The 17982-nt window shown below is 36.6% G+C and overlaps 1 protein-coding gene across 1 annotated transcript; it reads right to left on the reverse strand.

Moving 5' to 3' along the window:
- Nucleotides 1-13223: 13223 nt before the first annotated feature.
- On the reverse strand, nt 13224-14505 carry LOC101308165. The gene is made up of 3 exons (XM_004296184.1): nt 14425-14505; nt 14200-14337; nt 13224-13609 (listed from the first exon to the last, which is right to left on the reverse strand). The coding sequence occupies exons 1-3, from the start codon at nt 14503-14505 to the stop codon at nt 13328-13330; spliced, it is 501 nt and encodes a 166-aa protein (XP_004296232.1). The 3' UTR covers nt 13224-13327.
- Between the last annotated feature and the right edge of the window lie 3477 nt (nt 14506-17982).

The following is a 17982-nucleotide window of genomic DNA, read 5'->3' on the forward strand; positions in this document are numbered from 1 at the left end:
GTGGACGTTTATTTTAATAAATGCATGCTATAGTTCATGGTTGAACAATTAATGTTGCGGAATATTTTAACGTCATTTTAATTTGACGATTTTTATTTCTCTTGGAGAGTTACCGAAAATGGGATTTTCGGTGGATATAAATATGTATTTATGAGAGAGTATGTATATAAATGCTAGCTAGCCATATGTGTCTGTCCACCTTAATGGCGTAGCATATAACCGCATTATGGTGTGACGTGAACGTTGGACGTGAGCGTAGTAGCCCTATATGAGTGTTTAATTCACATAGGGGGTATGGACACATATTTATACACCCGAGCGTAGTAGCCCTATATAGACCCATGAATTTATATAGGGAGTATGGACGAGTGTAAATACATACATATATTATAGAGTCTGAGAGGCTCGATATTTTATGAGATAAAAGTTTTATCGCTTGCGGCATGCATTCGATTTTTCATTAAAAATTAATTTGGGAAAACATAAATATTTTAATTATTATTTTATTTTTGTCCACTCACTCTAACGTTATTAAATGTTTTCCCCTGGGCCTTTCGTTTTAAATTGCTCAGTCTGCAGTGTTCGGGTTGGATCTAGTAGGAGGCGAGGCATAGTCACCCGCATTTCTGCCAGTTTTCGTCAGTAGGTTACCTGTTCAACCTACTCGTGTTTTCTTGCTTCCGCTAGTGTTTAGTAGCTCTGAATACTTTGGGATTATTGTATATTATGTGTAGAATTTCTGAAGGATAATTATGTGATGTTTGGACGTGTTGTATTAAGAGTGTAATTTGGAATTTTCGAGTTAGGGTTGTCCATCTGCAAGGGAGATTTTCTCAATCTTTTCAGTAAATTTTCCTTGGAGGTGGTCCCCGCACGACTTACTCCGGGTTTCAAGGTGAAATTCGGGGTGGGTCGTGTCACCGGGAACCAAGCCTTGGCCGGGTGATTGGTTACGGTCAGTATAGAGCTCTAATCTGTCAGTCGGTACTTCATGGGGGATGACTAAGTGTTGACGAACCCATGAGTACGCATTTGTTTGGTTACTTATGGAGGATGACTAAGTGTTGGGGAACTCATAAGTAAGAGTAGAGAAATGTTTGTGTAATGTTCTTATGTGTTGTATAAATTTCTTGCTTTGAGTATCTCCTGAACTATGCTTATCCGCAGGAGATTCTTAAATCTTAATTGTGTGATTTTAATAGAATTCTTGAACTATGTTTATTTATAGGATTCATTTATGATTTTGAGTGATTTTAAATTAGTGTTTTCTTAATTATTTCTTTTGAATTTTCTTGCTTTTAGGCTATTCCTGAACTAAGTTGCTAATGCAGGAATTACCAGTTTTAAATATATGTGATGTTGGGATTGTTGGGTTATTATTTTGGGAGTTACTCATACGAGCTTTTTAGCTTACCGGGTTTGTTGTTTACAACCCGGTGCATCAATTCGTGGTGTAGGGGTTAGACCTGCAGGTGATGATCAGAAGGTAGGAGGCAGTGGCCTACGAGCTGGGTTTTTGACTATATACAATTATTTGTATTTTATAGTAGTTGTTTTTAAGCTCATGTAAGCGAAGTAGTTTATTACTAGACTTTTGGAAGTTGATGTAATTAAAGAGATTAAATGTTTAACTCGGTTGATGAGTTTATTGACATTTATATTTCCAGTATTTATTTTTAGTTTTGGAAATTGTTGAGCAGGAATATGGGATATTAAGATTTTGAGTTTTATCATGCCCAAATTTTTGAAATTTTATCCTTCGAAAATTGGGGTGTGACAATATCTATGTGGAAAGATATAATTTTTATGATGTGCTATTTGTATTGTTGATGATGTTGAATTAAAAAATATGCTATTATTTATTTTTAAATATATGAGCTTGATCGCCAACGGCTTATAGGTAAGATAAACAAGTTTGCCTATTATATTATTATATCGTGATTTGTTGTTTAGATAGTAAGATAAACAAGTTTATAGGTAAGATAAACAAGTTTGCCTATTATATTATTATATTGTGATTTGTTGTTTAGATAGTAAAACCGGGTTCCAAACCTTTTATCTGGTGATTGGTTAAGGTTATGATGATTCTACTCTATTGTGATTTGTTGTTTAGATAGTCAAACCGGGTTTCAAACCTTTTATCGGGTGATTGGTTACGGTTATGATATTTCTACTCTATTGTGATTTGTTGTTTAGATAGTCAAACCGGGTTCCAAACCTTTAATCGGGTGATGGTTACGGTTATGATGATTCTACTCTATTGTGAATTGTTGTTTAGATAGTCAAACCAGGTTCTAAGCCTTTAATCGGGTGATTGGTTACGGTTATGATGCTATTATTATTTTGTGATGTGATATTGGACAATCAAACTGGGTTCCAAGCCTTTGGCCGGGTGATTGGTTACGGTCAGGAATAGAGCTCTAGTCCGTTTGTCGGTGTAGGTCATGGGAGGTACCTTAAGGTATCTAGGACTCATGGGTACATGTGTTTGTTGTAGGTCATGGGAGATATATACCTTATTGGTATCTGAGACTCCTAGGTACATGTATATTTGTAAAAGTGTTGGTTATGTGGTTTTAATATTTGTTCTTATATTTGTAAAAGTTTTGGTTATGTGGTTTTAATATTTGTTCTTATATTTGTACAAAACTTTGGTTATTTGGTTTTAATATTTGTTATGATATTGTTTCATGTGTTTTATTGGTTGTTGAAAATGTTGAGTTAATTTTGAGAATTACTCATACGGGCTTTTTAGCTTACCGGGTTTGTTGTTTTACAAGCCGGTGCACTATTTCATGTGTAGGGGTTAGACCTGCAGGTGATGATCAGCATGGTTGAGGCAGAGGCATAATAGCTGGGTTTTAGATGATGTACATTTTAATTGTATATTATGTAGTTTATTTTTAAGCGCATGTGAGCATCCTTATTTTACTAGACTTTTGAAGTTAATGTAATTAAGAAGATGTAGTGTTTAACTCAGTGATGGGTTTTGTTGACATTTACATTTCCAGCTTTTGAGTTTAGTTTGAAAGTTGTTGATCAGGTTTTATGAGTGATATTTTGAGATATATCATGCTCAAATTTTTGAAAATTATCCTTCGAAAATTGGGTTCGAAAATTGGGGCGTAACAGTAACAACACAATAGATACATGGAAAAAAATCACAGCACAAATGTTGATATAAAATCACCAATTTAATGGAAGAAATGATAACCCTTACCAAAATGCAAAAGATAGCAGCCCAAATAACAAAAACCACAACAGACCTACAAATTCATAAGATTCAGGGCAAAAAACTATGAACAAATTCATTTCAAATGAATTAAAGAGAAGCCATGAATCTCGTAATCTCTACTATGCAGCTGTAGCTAGGGTGGTTCTTGCAGAGGTACAGTGATGGAGTGCATGCATAAAAAATGGAGTATAGACTTGCCTCTGGTTTCAATATTGGGTTTTAACTTTTAAGCTTGTTTGGGAGATGGGCATCAGTGTATTTATGGAATTAGTTACATATATCATTCATATGACCCAAAAAAAAAAAAAAAAAAACACATCATTCATATAGTAGTATTGTATGAGAATATCATATAATTTGTACATGTATTTATCAATGTTTTAAAAAACGCGCCTTGAGGCTCAAAAGGCGCAAGGCGCATGAAAAATTCCTTGTGTTTTGCTGGTTAGGCGCAGAGGCGCAAAAGGCGCAGCACAAGGCGCAAAAAACGCACCCCAAGGCGCATAAGGCGTGCGCCTAGTGTAAGTGAAGGAAAATGGGGTCGTTTTGGGTAAGTGTTTTACAGTTTTACTTAAGGCTGGGTCGTGCGCCTCCCTCTCTCTTTTCGCCCTCCTTCCCTCCTCCCTCCTCCCTCTCCTTCTCCTGATCTCCCTCTCGAACACAGAGACAATCGGCCACCACCAGGATTCCACCAGTTCGCGACCACCACCGACCGTCCGACCATCGACAACCACCCACCATCTGACCACTACCAGGATTCAGAGTTTCCGACCATCCGACCACCGCCTCGTCGCTGTCTTCTGCAACTCAATTGCCTCAAAGCTCTTCCTCCTAAGCCTCGCATTGCGGTCACCAACTCACCATTGATTTGAGGTACGCAGTACGCACATCTGTTATCAATCCGAATTTTTGATTCAATTGAACTGTTGTGAATTGTGTTTTCTTAGTATATGATGCAAGTCATGCAACATTGTGCTCTGATTATCTAAGTAAGTATAGACTGGAGCAAGCTTCCTGTAAATGCTCACAACTCTGTGTTGGTTTTGTGACTTGTGTCTAAGTATAGATTGCCTTTGTCAATGGTGTGTTGCAGGCAGCATTTACAGGAAGCTGCCTGTAAATGGTGTGTTGGTTTTGTCAATGGTGTGTTGGTTTTGTCTAAGTATAGAACTATAGATTGCAATATATGTTCTATATATAGCAGGAAATATATATTTTTTTTTTCAAAAGGCTTACGCCTTACGCCTCAAGGCTTACGCCTTGGTGAGGCTCTCGCTCCATAGCCTCGGCTACGCCTTAGCCTTTTAAAACATTGGTATTTATAGTTAAAACTCTATTATACTAAGATGAATGAGCAATATTTCAGTGTCTGCACACAATTCATGAGTAATATTTCTGCCTTCTTATGTCACCCAGGATGCTAGAGTTGACTAGTTGAATCTACATACTGCCAAATCTCTTTAGACACTTGGGGTTGTGTCGATCACCTCCCTAATCTACTCTCCTGATTTCTTCGGCAGAAGAGCTCCACCACTCCAATCCAGGGCATTCACCATTTGCATTATAGTTATGTTCTGAATTTTTGCATTATTGATATCAAAGTTACCTATTGGCTCAAGTGGACTAAGAAATATGGATGATATTGCCATTTAAGAGTTACTCTCTATCACTTCTAGGTTTTTACTATTTAACTGTAGACTTTTAATTCAGTAAGCAGATGAGATTTGAGCATTGTTGTGGAGGAGTGTGTGTGCTTGTTATAACTCATTGTGGGTGTTTTTTTTTTTTTTTTTTTTTTTTGTAAAAGATAACTCATACTGAGACTTGATCAGTTGCTTGGAATGTTGGATAGTGTGGCAATCACATGTCGTTAAAGAGCTGTTCTTAGTTTATTGGCATAAGTTTGTTATATCTTGGGTTTGGTCAGTTTTTAATTTAGACTAAAACTTAATAATTTGGTTTTGGTCTGTTTAAGAATTTGATTTTGTGAATCAGGCGGAGGTACTTTCTGGAATGAGGAAGCCTTGATATGAACTGACTTGAATACTTAATTAGTTTGAATTGTTGCGCATTACTAATGGTGACGAATGATGATAGTAGTACTAGAATTCCAAACTGAAGGCTAGCGTTTTTGCATCTTGGATGTATGTGTATAATTGTATATCTAGCTGTATTTCCCCATGATAGCACGTATTCTTGATGAGAAATTTCTGAAGGAAAACCACCCTCCAGACAACATCATTGTATCAGCGCAAGTATAAAGCGTCACTGTGAATTTTCCCTTTGAAGTCACCAGGAAAATTTTATCATAATTTCTTGAAGGTAACACCTCCTTATAGAATTGTGTGGGGATTGCCTGCACAAATGACAAGTGACAACCAATGAGAGAGAGAGGGACAGAGTGCCAAAAAGTTTCTATTTGCAGCTTAAGGTTTATAGTTGATACTAAACAAAATCAATCAACTTCAGAATAGAAGAGGCTTGGTAAATGTTACTTACCACCATCCTCGATTTTTTAAGAACTTTTGTAAAGCAGGGAAATTTGGATTTGAAAGCTGCAGCAGCTGCAAGTCTCGGAAGGTGTTCACCTGCAGTTTTAGGTACACAATAAAGCATAGCGGAGATGAGTTATGGGTTCCGGTAGTAGTATGTTTTTAAACAGCTTCTTAAATCCAACAACTTAAGTTATGTCCCTTGGCAGCTTCCGCAGCCAACTCAGATCGATGATTACCTATAGCTTCACCTACACAGACACATTAGCAGAGACATGATTTAATCCAACAAGCAATATGTTTCTAACAACATCACGTTACACTAGAGTTATTACCTGTTGGTGGTCTTGCCAAAGGCCTTTCAGAACTGTCTGGAAAGGTGGATGCTTCACGTGTTCTGAGGTTGGTGATATTCACTCTTTCGACACAGTTCTTGTCAAAAATATTAATTGTGAAATGCATATGTTTGTCATACCTAAACACTAAGAACTCAGAATCACCTAGGGAGTTAAACTCCTGCCAGCCATCCTTCAAGTATATGTGCCTTCCTGTTTTACTTACTACAACAGTCCAGGAAGATTATGATGAATTCTTCAATTTCAAGATTGCTCTCTTGGTGAGTGCATGTGATACATGCTTCCGAAACGCAGGTGGAATTCTCTTCAAGATGCAAGTACAGAGGGAAAAAGTAAAATTTCAGATTGTGTCACTGAGGATAAAGCATTAGCAGATAACAAAAACAGACTGAATAGAGAAATAATTCTGAGCAAGAAGGAACTTCATATGACTACAAAGGTCCTATAAATTAGACAATACTATGAGATTCGAAACATCAATCATTTACCATCATATAACCATAAATGATGCTACCTAAAGAAATCTATTTCTCTTCCAGAAGTACTATTATAGTGTATATTAAAAAGTAAATGACTAGCCAAGCAGGAAGCTAGCATAAATGAATAGAGAAGATTTAAACAAATATCATGAGTTAACAGCCAAGTATTAGCTAAAGTATCTCAAAGCTATGTGGTTCATGATCACAAAAAAATAAAGAAGTCACTTCCATTATCAATAAGTGAAGAGAAATTTTAAATACACACCCCTAATCTCTTAATCCACACCTCTTGTTTAATACACCCCTCATATAATTTTTCATTTCGATATTAAACTTAATACACATCTCAAACTGCCTATAATACCCTTATATCTAAAATTAATAAATAATATGTTATTTAGTTATTATAATTTTATTATATATTTTGGTAACTCTGTTACGTATTTTTTTTCTATTTTCTACTAGAATTTTTTTTCTTTTCATCGTCAAATTTATAATCAAAAGACTATATATTATTACACCCCTTGTCACCAATGCGACATCAATCATTTGGAATTCGAAAAAAAATAGTCAACCATTTTAAGTTTTCGGTAATTCACAAGCTAGTAGATGTACACTAGGTCACTAGCTATTAAACATGTATACCTACTTTTTCTAATACAACATATCAAGATGAACATGTAGTACTTCAAAATAAGTCTGCAAAATACAAAACTAAAAACTGATGCAAAAAAAAAAAAAAAAAAGACAAAACTCAAATGAACCGATGTTAATTGAACAATACATGTGATTATTTGGTAGCAGTCGAAATTCAGGTAATGAATTCTAAAAGAGTGTTGTTTTTTTTGTTTTTTTTTATGAAACTACAAATTGTGGAGAAGAGTCAAGTTTACTAGTTTTAGGGAAGAAGTAGTTGTATCGATGGTTTTAGGATAGGAGATGAGACTAATTCTAATTGTGATTTCATTTTCTTTTTTAATAAATAGATGTATGTTTTGGTCATTAAACATACCTAAAATATTTGATGTGAAACATAAATTAATAAGGGTGTGTATTAAGAGATTAAATGTGTGTATTTAGAATTACTCATAAGTAAAACCCTTAAAAAAAAATAACATCCTGAATTGTTTTGATTTCTATCTTATCACCCCATATTTCTTTATATTCACACAGACGGTATGCTGCACATTTTACTGAAAAATTAAATGCTAAGTACCCCCAAGACATACTAGAAACTAAGTATGCTTTACAACATCAAGAATAGGAAACAACAAAAAACTTCTATACTAAACAAGAGAAAATCCCTCTTAAGCAATGAATTTTTTTGTTGGAAATTATGTAATAATATCCAATATGAATGAAAATAAAATTACTCATGACCTTTCCATTTGAAAAGGTGTGTCTTTTTCAATAGGTGTCTTTAAGAATAAGTGTCTCTTCAAGGAGATAAGTGAACAGACATGTTGGTTCACTTGAGGTTTTATATAAACCCACTCATTTCTCCTTAAATATTTGATTAAGAATCCTCAATTCTTCTACATGTCTTGTTCGTGTCAAAAGAGTATAAGATACAATTTATGGTTCATTAGAGTCCAAAATTGCGGTGCTTCTATTTTGAATCATCGATTGTTGTATTCTACAAGGCGGGCGCCCATCGAACTACAAGCACAAAGGTAGGGGCGAAATCTGTCTTTAGTCAAGTGCATTTATGAATGCCTCAATCAGAATATCAAGTCAGTTCTTTCTTTCCTTATACTACTTTTATAGGATTCTTACACTATTTTACTCCTATATTAGGATTGATTCACTACTTTCAATCCTAAACGAATATTGTTATGTTTCTTATATTCTTTATTGAAATTTCTATCATATTTATAATCAAATATATGATTGTTTCCCAACAATCTAAAGACATAATTTATAATGGAACAATCATGTTTAACGATGAGTCCTAACCAAACCAAGAAGCATTTGAAAGAGAAAAATTGCTATGGTCTCTTACTACGATTGATTCCTTATCTTAATACAAGGAGTAGTGTTGCGATTGATTCCTTATCTTAATACAAGGAGTAGTGTGGCATTGGTTAGATGGAAGACAATGAGTAGTCTGTGATGTATATAAAGTATATATACAAGATGAAAGTTAAAAATCGATGATGAAAGATCTGTTTAGGACTACTACCAAAGTGCAATCATAATAGAAGATTTTGTTTATATGTTATGCAACAGAAAATTTGGTCTAATGCTATGTGTACGTATGCATGATATCTACAATTATAGAAGTTGATATGGAAAATGCAAAGCAAAAGATTTAATCTATTTGGATAATTGTATAAGCATGTGCTATTGTGTTGATATGCATATATAATCTGCATGAAAATACTTGAAGTACCAGTACTCGTTTGTTTTGAATGGCTTTGTCTAGATTTCGATAGTATTTATTTCTGGGCATAAGATTCAAAGATAAGTGCTACTGCATTTAGTGGCTATAATTGCTTGCAAACGCTTGTAAGTTTTACAGTACGAGACCTTACAGTACAGTATGCGAACAGGCACCTAAAGAAGAAGTTTTAATGCATACTAGTTTATAAAATATCGAAAAGGTGTCTAAACTCAGATGCAACCTTTTGGCATAATTGAAACTGTGTCTTTCTATCTGTTGAGTGCTGGGCTTTCATCATTTTTAATATGAGTCTTGTGAATATATGTCACAAGAGAAGAATAACTATTGTATATGTGGGATTAGAGCGGGATTAGAGTTCCCAGATTTGATATCATCACATCCCAACAAGGTTTGATTCGTTAATGTTCATTGAATTTCATGGAAAGTACTTCTCTGTTATAGAAGATTCCTTTTACTGAATATTGTAATGAACATGAGATACCAAATTAGTTTTGAATCTCTTAATTGAAGAGAGATTACAAGAAAACTACGGGTGAGAATTTGGAACAAATGACGGGTAAGAATGATCGTTGTTTCATACAATCATACCAACTTGTTGATGCATGTGTTCTAGATGCATGATTTAAGTGAGATATATGGATGAGTTACTGTACACTTATATTTGAAACAAAAGGGACAGTCGAAAGAAACAGTCATACTTCCTCTCGTGGTTTACATATGACATCATGCTGCCATCAATAGAGCATGATTGATGCAGTAAACTAGAGTGGAGTTTTGTATGCTTTTATAGTTAATCGAGAAAGCATATATAGAAGCCACGGAGGTCCCTTTTTCAAGTATTCTGATATGGTATTGTTGCAATATGGTTAACCATGTTTATCGATCCCATAAAGATCAAAGAACAATGAATTTGATTTCTAATGGGTTGATGAAAAGTGATTTATGGCGATAGTCCCAATTATGATGTTATCATTGAAAGATTTAAGATCTTTATGATCATATACAAATGAGAAGCATTTTACAAATGTTAGTGAGACTCTTGTTTTACGAACAAAAGCAAGAGAAAGATGTTCGATGAGTAATGCTTCAATCACTAAATAGACATCCCAAGTTGGAGAAGTGCATGAAAAAAAAAAGATAGCGTAATTATTCCATAAATGAATGCGCTCCTAAATGAGGTTTGTGGGAATACATTACTATCTTAATTGCATTACAAGAACCTATGATTGAGGGTTTACTTCTCAAATGTGGGGGTATTTATAATGTCTATAAATTGTATGTAATACAATTGAAGGATAGTGTTAGAATGTTTTGGCATTTACGTATGTATATCAAAAGGATATACACAACTACTCTCAAGTGGAATTTGATTTGATTGTCAACCTTATGAATCCAAATGTTTAATGGTTTGACAAGAGAGATAGTTGATGATCGAGGGGAATGAGTTAAAGCCAATAACACAATACGTCATTACTTGGCGGAAACCTAACCTAGCAACATTGGAGATCCCATGGTCTAGGTTCAATAGGCAAACTAGTTAGGAACACTCAAAATGCATAACACACAACTCACTCATTCCTATGATCAATGTGTGTTTTCCACAGCCGTAATAAGATTATGCTTTTGCATTTAATGATACTAATATCTTGTTATCAAGAAAAATATAGCGGAGTATTCTTAATTAGTGTGATCACCTATATGAGAGTAGAAGTCAGGTTGCTTCTATGAGAATGATATGGCTAAGTTCTCTAGAGCTCTCATGAATGTGGAAATTGTTCAGGACCAAAATGAACACAACCGTAAGAACTATTGTGTATTAGAATAAGAGATGTGTGAGGCTTATTGTCTTGGTTTACACAAACGGTGAATAGTTCAAAGATCTTCTACATCTACTATTTCACCAAGTAAATCCGATAGGTCTTCACTATGAAAGGTTCAAGTCCAAAAGACACCTCTTCAAATGCATCTCTTGTTTGCTTGTACTCTCTAATTCCTTGTCATTGTCATTTTCATTCATGTGGGGGATTGTTGGAAATTATGTAATAATATCCAATACGAATGAAAATAAAATTACTCATGACCTTTCCATTTGAAAAGGTGTGTCTTTTTCAATAGGTGTCTTTAGGAATAAGTGTGTCTCTTCAAGAAGATAAGTGAACAGACATGTTAGTTCACTTGGGTTCTATATAAACCCATACTCATTTCTCTTTAAAGATTAGATAAGAATCCTCAATTCTTTTACATGTCTTATTTGTGTCAAGAGAGTATAAGATACAAGTTATGGTTCGCTAGAGTCCAAAATTGCGGTGCTTCTATTTTGGATCATCGATTGTTGTATTTTACAAGACGGACGCCCATCGAACTACAAACACAAGGGTAGGGGCAAAATCTGTCTTTAGTCAAGTGCATTTATGCATGCCTCAATCGGAATATCAAGTCAGTTATTTCTTTCCTTGTACTACTTTTATAGGATTCTTACACTATTTTACTCCTATATTAGAATTGATTCACTACTGTCAATCCTAAACGAATATTGCTATGTTTCTTATATTCTTTATTGAAATTTCTATCATATTTATAATCAAATATATGATTGTTCCTCAACATTTTTTCACCCATAAAACAACAGCAAAATAATGCGCGGCAGCAGTAGAGGACGAAGAGGTATGCCGACCTTCCCGTCACTTTACTCTCCTTGATGATTTAGTCAGCACTCACTCGACCTTGTTTCACTCTCAAGCCTCTAAACCAATCAAGTCTACAACCACCCAAGTTGCCCAGATCGGGAGAGAGTCACCCACCACCTAGGAAAGAGAAGTTGCAATTGTTCATGAGTTCTTGAATCTAAAATTTGAGAAGACCAAGTTCGACTTCGTAAACCCAATTTCGTTTTCCCCCCAATTTCGATTTCAAAACCCTAACCTGGTTTGGATTTGGAAATTTGATTGGGTTATGTAGTTCTAGATTTTGTTGGTTTTTTTTTTTTTTTTTTTTTTGAATAAGTGGTTTTTTCTTTTCTGGGTTATGTAGTTTTGCAAGATGGTGTGATGATTCTCAGCACAATAGTACTATCTCACCAAACATGGTTCAAATTAGTATTAAGTAAGCCTACTCAAATGAAAGTAGGACAAATACTAATAATAAAGTGACCCAGAATTGTCCTGGGTTCCAAACATGCACTGAGTGGCCAAACAAGGACAACAACGGAACATGGAAAACTAGATGACCATATTGAGACACCAGGAGTCATATTACTTGTATAAAACTATTGAATTAAGCATGAATCTATTGGGGCTTAACCTAGACACCTAGTTAATGCACAGCATTTCAGCAAAGATTGCGTAAATATAGACCATAACTATGTATGAATCTTTAAAATAAAACAAATGCGAGTTCTATATACCCAGAATGATATGTCCGTCACCCAGATATGTACTTAAGATGTATAAACTTACAAGGATTTTGGGCTAGAATGTTATGTCGAACACCCGGATTTTTGTAGCCCTTCACATGTAGCTCCAACTCAGTCGTCAGTACGACATGTTAATCTCTCGCTATAGACCTAAGGCATGAAAAATGACTTTAGAGCATTCAACTCATGATGTCCTGTGGTCTGAATGATACTACGAATTCAAGTACCAATATCTATGGAGCACATTGCTTCAAACATGTAGAGCAGACAGGGTGTGGGTTACCGACTATTAGTTTTCTGCTCTCCACAGTCTCATCCTTGCAATGATGAGAACATGAGTGGCACCAAAAATGTTGTTTCCTTAAAACAAGTAATCAGGTTTGTAAATAATTTAAATGAACATGCAATCATAAAGCCTAACAAGCATTAGAGGCATACAACACTGAGTCTACATTTCTCTACAGAAACATTCACTAATTTCGGGAGTATATCATCACGTTATCCAAAAAGGGGAATACAGTAATCAGATTCAGCTCTTACTACTCACAAGAATATCAATCACAGAGGAAAACAGTAACAATCACATTCCGTTTCCATAAAATCACACTGAAATAGCTATTTACTGTCAAATGAACGATCCATAAACATGGACACAATACTGAGAACAAGAGGTTTATATGATCATATCAGCTAAACATTGGACAACATCTAATAAAGGGTAAAATCATACCTACTATCCCAAGACAAGCCAACATACCATTCATCTTGATGATCAGACCATTAATGCACCTCTAGAGTAAGAGTTCAAGTAGGCAGTGGTCCAGGAAAAGTGCTTTGTGCTCCAGAGCTGAACACCATATAGACAGCCATTGCAAGGATCCATAGCAAAGAACACACAACCAGTATTTTAGCTTTTGCTGAAAGAAGTTCAGCAATCCGGTCCCTCTCTTCAGGCACAGTCCTCTATCACAATCTCAACCAATGCATCCAGATGCTTCTTGGATTTGGCATCCACACCAGCAGAGTTTAAGACCTGAGTCCGAGCTTGCTTGAGAAAGCTTGCTACAACCTCAGCCCCAATAGAACCAAACTTTGAGCCATCATTTTCACATTTAGCAACACTCCAAGAGGCATGGCTTGAAATCGTGGACTCTGAAGACGGAGAGAGATCAGAAGTGAACAAGGTCTCTGTTGAAGCTGAGAGAGATGGATCTGGCAGGGTCGTCAGACTCTGAAAGCCAAAATATAGTAATATACAATGTAGGTCAAAGTTTTAGTCATAAAAATCACAGTATCATGAACAAAATGGCACATAACCAAAAGTATCCAAAAGTTTTTATTACAGATGATTTAAATCATTTTAGCAGCAACACTTGAGCAAACACATGTAACCTGAAGTAAAAAGTATCCAACATCGTCACATAACTCGAACTCTGATTAAACAAAACAGCACTTTCACACTTCTTTCAGGCATTTTCTCAGTAACAAACATCGTACATTACGAATTAACCGAAAGCCTTACAGCAGAAACACTTGAGGCAAACACATTTAAACCAAAAAGAATCTAAAATCATCACAGACTCGCATTCAGAGGACTCAAATTCTGTTTAAGCCAAACATAAGCATCAAGTATCAGTAATCCTTCTCTTTCAGTCATTTTCTCAGTAACCAAAGGCGCACGTTACGAATGCATCAAAAGCTACACTAACCGAAACGCAATCGAAGCAACAAATCATGCACAGGTGTAGTTTTAGCCAATTATAATATGAAATCCAAAAGAGCGATGATCAATTTCAAAGTCGGATTGAAGTTGGAGCTAACCTCGGTGATCTCGACATCACGATTGACCTCGTCGATCTCAGAAATCACAGAGATCGGAGTGGAATCCACCGAGTGCGGGACTTGTAGATCTTCGGAGATTGAAGAAAACGCAGAGTTCAAGCTCTTCTTCTTCGGAACCTGTAAGAGAAACGAAGCGGAGTGAAATTAGGGATTTGAAACCGAAATTGAAAATTGAAAAGAGAAATTAGGGGATCTGAGACTGACAGTCTTCTTGGAGACGCGAGCGGAGAGCTTGGGAGGAGGCAGAGCATGGTCCTTGTGTGGGGTTTGGAACTCTCTCATCATCTTTTTGGCGGGAGAAGACGATGCTTTGATTTTTGAGTCAGAGCTGTGTGTGAGAATTGACAACGAGTCACACGAGACTGGAGTGTGAAGATTTTTATAGCCGTAGCTTCAGGATAAGTTCAGAATAATGAGCCAATCACCGTTTTTTTTTAATTTATTTATTTATTTTACCGTCGATAATACAACATACATAACATACTACTGACCCTAGTAATAAACTTGTATCCATCCCAATAACATATTACTGATCCCTATAAATTTGTTATCCACCTCACCAGAATATTACTGACCCCTAGCAAATTTGTTATCCACCCTAATAATATATTACTAACCCCTTGCAAACTTGTTATCCACCCTAATAATATATTACTGACCCCAGTAAACTTGTTTTCCATCCCATAACATATTACTGACCCTCAATAACCTTGTTATCCATCCTAATAACATATTACTTGTCACTCCCCGGTTCTTAAGGAGGTTATTTACTTTGGTATTATTTTGGTCTTTTACAGTTTCAAGTAATCATTTATTATTTTAAAACTCCAAAAGTTGACTTTTTCTTCCGTTTGGAATTTAGAAAAACCTTCCTTCATGAAAGTCGTAGAGGACGTTAATACGAGTTCGTAGACATGCTATGGGTTAAATTCGGAGTTTGCCTGATAAAGTTATCAATTAAAAGGGTAAACATTAGTTGGTAAGGGGTAAATTTTTATTGGGTTTTATTTTGTGGGTGTTCTAAGTGTTGGACCAGGTGTGGAGAAGCCCAACACCCACATTCTCTTTCTCTCTCTCTCCCGAGCCTTCCCCGAGCTCTCTCTCCCGCCGGAAACTTTCCCAGCGTCGTCCACCGCCATCCGGCCACCAGAGACCGCCGCACTGGTCCCAAACGGCCGGCCGTCGACCCCGCTCTCTTCTTGGACCGGTGGGAGCCGCCCTAGCGCTGCCGTGAGGGAGGAAGAGCTCTCGAAAGCTCCGGCTGCGTGGTGGAGTCCCGACGGGGAAACTCACTCCTCCGGCCACCATCTCTTGTGATTTTAGTCCCATTTGGAAGTGCTCTCCATGTGTAACATTTCCCTAGAAGTAATGATCCAATTCGAAGTGTTATAATGAAGTATAGTTTGGAATTTTTGGATTTGTTATAATGAGAGGAGTCTAATGAAGTATAGTTTAGAATTTTTGGAGGAGTTTTGATAAGGTTTGAGATTTTTAAAAGATTAAGGATTTTTCATGTTATTAGAATGAAAATCCGGCCGTTGGATTTCCTTGAAATTTATTATAGAATGTTAGAATCGATGAATTAAGGTTGTGGTGGAGTTTGGAGTGAATCTGGCGAGTTTAACCGTATTAAGAGTAGTGGGTTCAATGGAAGAGAGTTAGATGTTTTTATTCACGTATTTATTTTCTGGAATTGAAGTTTGGTTCTAAGCATGGTTGTTGTGCCAAGATGCGAAAGGAACCTCGCTTGAGTGGCAATGCGGTTATCGTTGGGCTTATGCCTAAATTTGTGAGTGGACATTTTGGTTTTAAATAAATTTGCATGCAAGAATTTATAATTTGTTAATTTATTTTCCGAGCTTATATTATAATTTCGGCTTATGAAATGATCTTGGAAATAAGATTTTCGGTAGTATGCTATTCATAATTTTGGAATTATTGGTGGAATATCGATCTTGACCTTGAGAATGTTTTAGCGAGTATTTTGGATTCAGATATTAATTATAATTTTTTTTCCTTGTTAATTAAATCTCGTTTATAATATGGTTTCGAGAATATTTTGACGTGTGAGACACGTTATTGAGTTTTATTATAATCTCTTATGATGATTTTCAAGTACGGTTGGGAACCGTACCATTCGTATGATATTATTGGGGAAGTTTATTGGATTTAAGTGATTTCGTATGTTTTTAGCCACCATAATATAGGGTCGTTTATATTGATTATTGCTAGCTAACCATTAGTAGCGGTCCCCACCATAGGTGAGTAGAGCGCTTAGCATGAGACGCTATTATAGCCTGGGAGGCAACCGATCGGTATTTATGTTTATTAGTTAGCTAGCTTTATCAGCGGTCCTCATCATATGTGAGTTGAGCGCTTAGCGTGGGACGCTATCATAGACTTATTAGCGGTCCTCATCATATGTGAGTTGAGCGCTTAACATGAGACGCTATTATAGCCTAGAAGGCATCGACCCGAGCCTTGGAGGCTCCATTTACATGGTGATAATTCTTCCCCTTATTTTCTTCTTCTCAGTAATATATTTGATTAACCAGCGGGGCTAGTTTATCTCCTTTTATGAGATTTTTGTTTTAATTAACCAGTGGGGCTGGTTTGTCATTTATTAAGTGATTTTGGATTTAAAGTTTTAAGGACGTTCAAGTTACATGCTGTTAAGTTTTTAAAGCTGAAAAGCGTGAAAATATTTAAATTGAGTATTTTGTTAAATTGTTTAAATTATTTTGTCCACTCACTCTAACGTTTTTAAATTACTTTCCCCTGGGCCCTTTGGTTTTAAATGCCCAGTTTACAGGCTAAGTTATTTGAGGTCGAGCGTACATATATAGAGTCAAAGCATAGTCAGAGGCTGCTTCCGCTTGTTCTTTAGTCATTGTTTTTCGTTTAACTTTAGATATACTTTGATAACCAGTTAGTGAATTAATGTTAGTTATTGTCAGTTGTGGGACTATTTTAGATGAGTAATTGTTTTATTGGGAGATGAGATGAACTTTGGGAGCAGGAAGACTCCAGGTGTTGAGGATGGATGTTTGGTTATAGAAGTGTTAAGTTGGATTTTTCAGGTAAGGGTTGTCCATTTTCAAGCAAGGTTATGCCGAATTTTCGATAAATTTTCCTTGAAGATGGACCCCACAGGACTTACCTCGGGTTTCAAGGTGAAATTCAACGTGGGTCCTGACATTACTAACCCCCGAGTAAACTTGTTATCCACATCAAAACCGATTCGCATTCACCAATTCACGTGCACCAAGCCCAGTCTTCATGTGAAGTTTCCAGATCGGGGATCAGAGAGAGAGAGAGACGAGGCCTCTTCACGTCGCTAGAGAAACCACCCAAACGACGCCATCATCGCTCCCCCTCGTCGTCACTCTCAACTGCATCGACGACTTCGCCATGGAGCAGGACTGCCTGTCCGGCATCGCAGCTGTGGAACACGTCCCTCTCAGTCGCTTGGCCGACTGTAGGATCGAGTCCGCCTTCGCCGTCCTTCTCTAGTCCCTCGCGTACCTCTCACGTGCCGCTCAGCGTCGACTGCGTCCTCTGCCTCGGTTCTGCTGACCGAGCTACGGATTCTGCTCTCGCCGCCGATCTGGAGATCCGGTTGGTTCACATGGACGCCTCCTGCACGGAGGAAATTACTGGAGAGAGAGAGAGAGAGAGAGAGAGAGAGAGAGAGAGAGAGAGAGAGAGAGAGAGAGAGAGAGAGAGAGAGAGAGAGAGAGAGAGAGAGAGAGAGAGAGAGAG

The sequence above is a fragment of the Fragaria vesca genome, linkage group LG3 (genome assembly GCF_000184155.1).
Source record: "Fragaria vesca subsp. vesca linkage group LG3, FraVesHawaii_1.0, whole genome shotgun sequence".
Lineage (NCBI taxonomy): Eukaryota > Viridiplantae > Streptophyta > Magnoliopsida > Rosales > Rosaceae > Fragaria > Fragaria vesca.